The 9,421-nt window shown below is 33.5% G+C and overlaps 1 protein-coding gene across 1 annotated transcript in view; it reads right to left on the bottom strand.

Moving 5' to 3' along the window:
• Window positions 1-2,496: 2,496 nt before the first annotated feature.
• Window positions 2,497-9,421, bottom strand: part of LOC106459435 (peptidoglycan-recognition protein SC2-like) — a 9,644-nt gene continuing 2,719 nt past the window's right edge. The window contains exons 3-5 of the mRNA XM_013919055.2: window positions 6,462-6,647; window positions 3,380-3,585; window positions 2,497-2,884 (exon numbers count right to left, since the gene is read on the bottom strand). Coding sequence (XP_013774509.1) covers window positions 2,750-2,884; window positions 3,380-3,585; window positions 6,462-6,647 — 527 coding nt within the window. The 3' untranslated portion in view covers window positions 2,497-2,749. The remainder of the gene's footprint in view (window positions 2,885-3,379; window positions 3,586-6,461; window positions 6,648-9,421) is intronic.

Below are 9,421 nucleotides of genomic sequence, written 5' to 3'. Positions count from 1 at the left end.
ATATATATATATGTGTTGTAATTTAACAAAAACAACGCAAATAGTTTTCTCTAAACACATTTGCGTGACTTCTAATATAGCTAAATGTTGTATCGACATAAACACACAAGTATTTTACGTTTTTTAACAACACGAATAACGTGCGGTTTTCAATTCAAATATCCGTCCAGTTAAATACATTCTAGTGTTAAGAACTCGTATTTTTATTATGTTGTATTTTATCAGCCTACAATAATTGTGTGTTTTCTCCACAACATACAAGTTGTGTTGTGTATTTGAAACTAATCTTTCTACAGTGATACATATACTGGTTTAAAATATCTGATTTTTTTTTCAAAACGAGGGAATAGTAACCACTTGACATTTATTGTTTAATTGAACTTCACAGTTTAATGTTTAATATTTGGTTAGCTCCTAACGATTGGTTTTAGTTTGTTTTGAATTTCGTGCAAAGCTACACGAAGGCTATCTGCGCTAGCCGTCCCTAATTTAGCAGTTAAAGACTAGAGGGAAGGCAGCTAGTCATCATCACCCACCGCCAACTCTTGGGCTACTCTTTTACCAACGAATAATGGGATTGACCGTCACATTATAACACCTCCACGACTGAAAGGGCGAGCATGTTTGGAGCTCGTAATGAATAACAAAATGTAAGTTAAACTTTGATAAATAACCCCAAGGAAAAAAAGCAGTGTAAAAAAAATTTGTGTTGAAAACCGCGTGTCACTCTTATTATTAGAAACATTAATTGTGTTAAGTTACAACAAAACCTTGTGTTGAATTTAATACAATCTATATAAACATAATAATAATAGTAAATTAAAGCATTTCATAACACAAATTAAAAGACAAACTCTGTATAAAAAAAAAATATTTGTAAAGTTTTCTCACTTAAAGAACTACGTTTACATTACGTTCTACTGTTTGTCGATTCAAACCTGAACTCTTCGTAAACATGTGAATTTACAAAACAAAAATGTTAATAAACATAATTTAGAATTGAAAGCGTCACGTAACGTTAGAAAACACATAAAAAATAAAAAAGTGTATGAGCTTATGTCGCTACAATGTTCAGTTATGTTAGAATTTACATAAGTCTGTGAACATAATTTATGTTGCTGTGAAATAACACAAAGTTTGTATTAATTTGCACAACAACCTTTCTTATACATAAATGTATATACGTAATTAGTCCTTAAAGCGAGAACAATGTGAAACTTAAACGAACGTTGAGAAGAAAAAATTTTCCCGAGTGTCTCTTTTTAGAAAACAAACCTATATATTGTGCGTAATATACTTTTCATAATAATTAAAATTATGGTTTATAACGACATCCAAAACAACCCCATATAAACGAAGTGGAATTTTAAAGTAGTTTTACCATTTTATATAAAATCATAAGAACCCTTGCTGTGAAAATATCAAACAGTTACCACAAGGGGAATAAGAATGAATAATAAAATGGCTCCTTATATTGATAAAGAATTGTCAAAGATACCCAAGACTGTGTTTAGATTGTTAAAAACACAAAGTAAATGTAAATTTACCATATATATATAGTGTTATTTATCAGGCCTGACATGGCCTGGTGGTTAGGGCACTCTAATAGCAATCTGAGGGTCACGAATTCGAATTCTCGTCGCCGAAGATGCTCCTGTACGGCTGCCGTCTGGGCCGGTCACCCGGATGTAAAAATTCTTGTCTTACATACTTAAGGTCGTTACGGATTACAAACTTACCGGCCAACTCCAAAACTATTTATGATTAAGGTCGTCACGGATTACAAACTTACCGGCCAACTCCAAACTAGTTATGATTAAAGTCGTTACGGATTACAAACTTACCGGCCAACTCCAAACTAGTTATGATTAAGGTCGTTACGGATTACAAACTTACCGGCCAACTCCAAACTAGTTATGATTAAGGTCGTTACGAAGAAGAAGAAGATAGATTTATTAATTGTTGCCGGTTTTTTTTTTTAGCGTAAGAATACCCAATTGGCCACTTTGTGCTCTATTCACGGCTGGAATCAAACATTGAATTTCAACACTGTAAGTAAATTATAAACATGCTACTGACTGACCAGTGATTACATATATTTGTTTCGTTTCTATGTTTTAGCACAATGCTAGACGATGGGTTATGTGTGAACTGTCCACCATGGGGGATCGAATTACGGATTTTAGTGTTTAAGTTCGTAAACTTGATTATCGCTAACTCATTGGAGGACGTATATTTATATATGTATCTGTGTGTTTATATATTTTTCCATGAAAATAGCCAACATGGGTATTCACAAAGTAATAAAATGGTTTGTATGCCTTAAAAGTCTTTTAACTCTTAATAAATAGTGGCACAGCGGTATGTCTGCGGACTTACAACGCTAGAAACCGGGTTTCGATACCCGTGGTGAGCAGAGCACAGATAGTACATTGTGTAGCTTTGTGCTTAACTACAAACAAACAAACTAAATAAAGCAACGTTTCATTCTTTTGTAAAGCTTTATTCAGTGTTATATATAAAAGAAACAAAAAGGGCGCTAAGAGGCAAGTCTGACGTAACCCCTTCATCTTACGTGACAAAACAAATCAAATTAGTGAATCAAATTTTCAAAAATATAGAGATTGTTGAAGTATTTTTTCGTGAGTTAATATAACTGATTGTAAGAGTTTAAAATTATATCCCTGTTACATAAAACAAAATATGTAACAAAGTAGTCAAGCCAAGTTAGTATCACTTAAACATCCAATCAACACTTATAATCAGGTAGCTTTCCTCCATAATTGGTCCAAGTTTGGATGGTGTTGTATAAATGGACTCCCGGGCATTTGGTACACTTAGCGTCTTTGTGACCGTGGACTGTGTGACTTTTTGTTATGTAACCCTAGAATGAAAGTTAAAACTTTTATTCTTACAAGTTAACTCAGGAAATTTACTTCTAAAGTGAAAGTTTATAAAGCAGCATTGGGGCATGAAGTACACGAATAAAGTTAAAGATTGGCAGAGTTTCATTTCTACATATTTAGAGATTGTTTAATAATCTATGACATTAATAACATGAACAAAAAACAGATAAAATAATCCAGAACGAGACAAACATTTAGTAGAGTTTGCTGGCACATTCAAAATAACGAACGCGAAATACACACACACACACACACACATAGAGAAAAAGGTGTGATGTGATTGAGTTTTAGTCTTTGTATCTGAAAAAATGATGAAGTAACAAAAACTTATATAAAGTAGGCAATCTTACTAAACTGATAATGAAATAATAGATTATAGAAATATAGTTAGTTTCATTGATTTTAAACCTTATCCTAGAATCTATTTTTAAAATAAAACATATTAGTCCAGATTAGATACAAAAAGTACTTACTTTAGAAACCCCACATTCGATTAGATTTTTGATTCCTTGTAACACAGCCGAACTCGGTGTGTCCTCCTCAAAATTCCCCGTAACGGAAATTCCTATTGATCTTCTGTTATAATTAGGCGAGTGGGCTCCAACTTTTGTCCAACCACGACCTTCGTAAGCTCGTCCATCTCCACCAATCAGAAAGTTGTACCCAATATCTGACCATTCTGAAATTTAAAAAGGTAGATGTGTTTTAAAATATAAACCGAAGCAACATACAATCCAAACTAGTCAAGAACAAACAATAAACCCAATTATAAATGCAGCTAAAAATATTTTCTTTGACAATACCAAAACCTACAAAATTGATCATCCTATTTATAGCAATTGACAAACAACACTTTACACCAGTACTGCCATGCATAGTCCAACTATTCAGCCAAGCAATACTTTACACCAGTACTGCCATGCATAGTCCAACTATTCAGCCAAGCAACACTTTACACCAGTACTGCCATGCATAGTCCAACTATTCAGCGAAGCAGCACTTTACACCAGTACTGCCATGCACAGTCCCAATATTCAGCGAAGCAACACTTTACACCAGTACTGACATGCATAGTCCAACTATTCAGCCAAGCAACACTCTACACCAGTACTGCCATGCATAGTCCAACTATTCAGCCAAGCAATACTTTACACCAGTACTGCCATGCATGTTCCACTATTCAGCCAAGCAACACTTTACACCAGTACTGCAATGCACAGTCCAACTATTCAGCCAAGCCATACTTTACACCAGTACTGACATGCATAATCCAGCAATTCATGAACTACATAATTCAAAATACGCATGGCCAAGAATCAAATGATTCATCCATATCCAGACCATATAATACCAACAATCTGATAAAATACATGGACATGGCCCTGAAAAGGATATTAGAAAATAGAAAATAAATCCATCATCAGCACGCCAACCACTACATTCAAGTTTAAAATCAACAATAGTTCAGGAGGGAGGAAGAGGAGGTCTAAGTAGAACCTGATCCTCTCAGATCCATAGAAATGATATAAATCCCGACCCAGACAGATTGGACTGTTAAATATAACCCTCCCAGATCCCAATAAAGAAGAAGAACTATAACATATGTATGATTAGTTATATTCATTTATCGAAGAATATTTAGTTAAGATAGTTTTTAACTATGAACATAACACTGTGGAGTGTGGATAATAGTTATTCGTTTATTTTTATACGTTATAATTATGGATGTATACGCTAAATATTTAAAAAATAGATATTATTAAAATTAAGCAAAAAACGTGGATCGTTATGGGTACTTGATGGATGTAACATATGAAATGTTAATGTCTTAAACTGAACGAACGCCAAGTTAATGTGTTTATCAATAACATGTTTCTTTAACCTTTCCATTAACTAAAATGTGTTAACAAATAACTTACTGATTCATTCAAAATAATGAGGGCTATGTTAACATTAGGAACAAACATCTTATACGTTTGGGGGTAGTTTATAGAACAGAAGTCAAAATACAAATCCTATTGAATATCCTTAGAGATAACCAAAAATGAAATACTAGAAATACTCTCAGACAGAAAAGAATAACGTTTATAACAAATAAAACAGAGCAAAGTTAAAATATATAGTACCACAGTATCGGTACCAAAGTTAAAATATATCGGATCACAGTATCGGTACCAAAGTTAAAATATATAGTATCACAGTATCAGTACCAAAGTTAATATATATAGTATCACAGTATCGGTACCAAAGTTAAAATATTTAGTATCACAGTATCGGTACCAAAGTTAAAATATATCGGATCACAGTATCGGTACCAAAGTTAAAATATATCGGATCACAGTATCGGTACCAAAGTTAAAATATATAGTATCACAGTATCGGTACCAAAAATATAGAAAATATCAACAACATAAAAAAAAATGACAGAATGAGATCTAAACGGTTTATCACAGAGAGCTTGAAATTCTGAGATAAAAAGGTGAGTTATGTGGCACAATACTTATTGAAAGTTTTAAATCTTAACTACATAAACCTGCTAGAATAATAACCCACAAGAAGAGCATTTGTTTTTACTAAACATCAATGCGTTTTTAACAGTTACGTCTAAAAACATAATGTCTAGGCACGGCTAGGGGAAAAAAAAACTCTAAATTTGGGTTTACTTTTCCATAGTTATTAATCGGTTGTAGCTACAGAAGTTAGTTCCAGTTCGGTTTTGTTTATTTTGTATCATTTCACCCTCCGAACAGATTTATCACCCTTACGAGAAGCTCCTGAAGTTTTCGAGGGTAAGACTCCTCTCTGTCAGACTCACATTTTTAAACCCAATTTTCTCAGTTCAGTTTCACTAGCCTACTCATCTCTGTGAGAACCACATCTTTTTAGTTCAGTTTCACTAGCCTACTCATCTCTGTGAGAACCACATCTTCTCAGTTCAGTTTTACTAGCCTATTCATCTCTGTGAGAACCACATCTTCTCAGTTCAGTTTCACTAGCCTACTCATCTCTGTGAGAACCACATCTTCTTAGTTCAGTTTCACTAGCCTACTCATCTCTGTGAGAACCACATCTTCTCAGTTCAGTTTCACTAGCCTACTCATCTCTGTGAGAACCACATCTTCTCAGTTCAATTTCACTAGCCTACTCATCTCTGTGAGAACCACATCTTCTCAGTTCAGTTTCACTAGCCTACTCATCTCTGTGAGAACCACATCTTCTCAGTTCAGTTTCACTAGCCTACTCATCTCTGTGAGAACCACATCTTCTCAGTTCAATTTCACTAAGACGTGCCTCCATATGAGAACCATATTTTCTAATCCCAATGTTCTAAGTTAAATTCCGCTAACATACTCATCTCTATGAGAACCATAGTTTCTAAACCCAACCTTCTAAGTTCAATTCCGCTAACATACACCTTTCTGTGAAAAGTATATTCACTAAACTAAATCTTATCAGTTCAATTTCACGAGGATTCACATTTCTGTAGTATCCACATTTTCTTAAACGACCTTTTTGAATTCAAATAGCATATGTTAAAGGTAGCTTCATTCTTACTTTTATTGTTCATATGGTGGTTTTGGATTGACTTTACTGTAGCGGAGCATGATGATAAACTGTTGCAAGAAGACCCAGCAGTGTGATGAATCAGTACTACGTTCACTGGGGCTGAGAGTGTAGAGCTTCCAGTTGGATTCCGAGCACCCCACTGGGATCGTGAAACTATTTCAACTCCACTACAATCTGGAATAAAAAGTAGAACATTATTAGAGAAAACTTATGTTTAAATAAGATATATAGGCTTGAACAAAAAAAATACATTTCCTTATACAACGGAACGACTATTAATTACTAGTTGTGAGTGGATTAGTAAAAATTCATTACAAGCACATACACAGAAACGGCTCATTTTGCGTCTGATAATCAATTCGTCTGAGTCTTTTTTAGATCTTTGTATAGTTTTACTCAGGTTTCTAAGTTTAAAGGATTTGTACCAAACAAGCTATTTTCGAATTAATTCAAATTAGTCTTAATCAAAGAAGTAAATAAGGCAATAGTTTGTAACGGCAAGTACACTTTATAAAGTTTGTTTGTTTGTCGAATTTCGCTCAAAGTTACTGGAAGACTATTTTGCACTTGTCGTTCCTAATTTTGAAGTTATAGACTAGAGGGAAGACTGCTAGTTAACACCCCTACCGCTAACTCTTGAATTACTTTAGTCGAATAGTGGGATTGACCGTCACATTATAACGCCTCCACAGCTGAGAGGGCGAACACGTTAGGTGATGGGATTCCAACCTACGATCCGTAGAGTGCGAGAAGAGCGCCCTAATCACTAGGTTATACATACCAGGCTCGAATTTTGTTTATCTTAATTAAAGAATTTTTAAAAGACAAACTTGCCTGCCGCGACAGAAAGCGCCGTCGTTTCGTGCAAGTTGCGTATCGATCGTTACCGCAATGGCCGAGATATCGACGTGACAGACGGAAGGCTTTTCGTCTTTATATAATAGATAAACTTATAATGCTATTCTACGATCTAACGTAAAGCCTTTTTAAAAACTTTGATAAGCTTTTCTTATATGGTGTTGTACAAAATGTCTACTAAAGTATATCTACATCCGCCTTTTGTTTACATCCGTTGAAATAAGTGCGCGAGCATGCGCATTTAGATAGTAAAGTGTGCGCACATTCTCAGGACAGACAAAAACTGAGCATTATTATAACAGATGCATACATTCATATTTTAAACTAAAACATTACACATTCTAAGAAACAAACATTTATATACATACATAACAATTTTGTTTGTTTGTCGTAGCGGAAAGCTCCATAATAGGCTATCTGCGCTTTGTCCACCGCGGGGAATCGAGCCCTGGATGTTAACGTTGTAAGTCCGTAAACTTACTGCTGACCCACACATACCATACTACCCAGTGTTTGTTCCATTAAAAAAACAAAACAAATTCGACTTAAATGTTTTATTAATTTTTTTAATTATTCTTTTGTCAGAGTTTTAAGTCTAAGTTTTACCAAATATACTCTGTAAGTTTGTACTATCACGAGTTTATAATGTTACAAACTTACAGAGTATATTTGGTAAAACTTAGACTTAAAACTCTTACAAAAGAATAATTAAAAAAATTAATAATTATTATTATGTTGTTGTTTTTCTTAACACATCTCTTTAAGGGACTATCAGTTCCTAATTACAACGTTTATCTAAATACTTTGTGTTTTAAATCACCATCTTTAAGGGACTTTCATTTCCCAACTAACAAAGTTTGTATAAATACTTAGCGATATAAGTCACCACCTTTAAGGGATTATCAGTTCCTAACTAACAAAGTTTGTATAAATACTTAGCGATATAAGTCACCATCTTTAAGGGACTATCAGTTCCTAATTACAACGGTTATATCAATACTTTGTGTTTTAAGTTACCGTCTCTAAGATACTTTTGTTTTTTAGTGATATTATCATCCGTATCTTATATGTCAGACATGTAATACATCCTTCCTGGATTTGTTTAATGCACATGTTCGTAAAAGAAAAAAAAAGTCAGACTTAGATACGAGTCTCAAGAAGCACTGTAAAAAGAAAAAAAAAGGCAATACAGATTTAGTTGTAACTTTACACAAAAGTAAAATTTAGAAATAATTATTATGTTGTTGTTTTTCTTAACACATCGCATTGTAAACTCGTGATAATGGTGACTTATATCGCTAAGTATTTATACAAACTTTGTTAGTTGGGAAATGAAAGTCCCTTAAAGATGGTGATTTAAAACACAAAGTATTTAGATAAACGTCGTAATTAGCAACTGAAAGTCTTTTAAATACGGTGACTTATATCGCTAAGTATTTATAGAAACTTTGCCAGTTAGGAAGCAAAATAAATAACCTATTCTAGGGTCGTCGTGAAAAAAATGTTGGGCCCTGTGCAGGGTATTTAATACATGAAATTGTTGTGTTTGTTTGTTTGTAATTAATCACAAAGCTACACAATGGGCTATCTGTGCTCTGCTCACCATGGGTATCGAAACCCGGATTCTAGCGTTGTAAGTCCGTAGACATATAGACATTTTAAAGTTAATCATTCGTTAATAAAATGTTCTTTGGTTATCGAATAAAATAAAGTTGATGATTATTTTGTTGTTCTAGTTAACACGGGGATTTATATCGCTAAGTATTTATACAAACTTTGTTAATTCGGAACCAAAATAAATAGCCCATTCTACGGTCGTTGGGAAAAAATTGTGCACCCTGTGCATGGTATTTAATGCATGAAATATAGACATTTTAAAGTTAATCATTCATTAGTAAAATGAAAATCGACTAAATTTTATGGAATAAAATTAAATTGATGATTACTTTGTAGTTGTTGTTAAAGAATAAAATAAATTAAACATAACAATAGTTTAAATATTTTATATTAAACATATTGTTACGTATCTGCTCGTTTGTTAATTTCTGGTATAAATTATATCCGAGGAACTTCAGCGATACAAGTCCTAT

This window comes from Limulus polyphemus, unplaced genomic scaffold (assembly GCF_000517525.1).
Source record: "Limulus polyphemus unplaced genomic scaffold, Limulus_polyphemus-2.1.2 Scaffold607, whole genome shotgun sequence".
NCBI lineage: Eukaryota > Metazoa > Arthropoda > Merostomata > Xiphosura > Limulidae > Limulus > Limulus polyphemus.
Note: the sequence above shows the minus strand (reverse complement) of the source record. Positions and strands in the feature narration are given on the sequence as shown.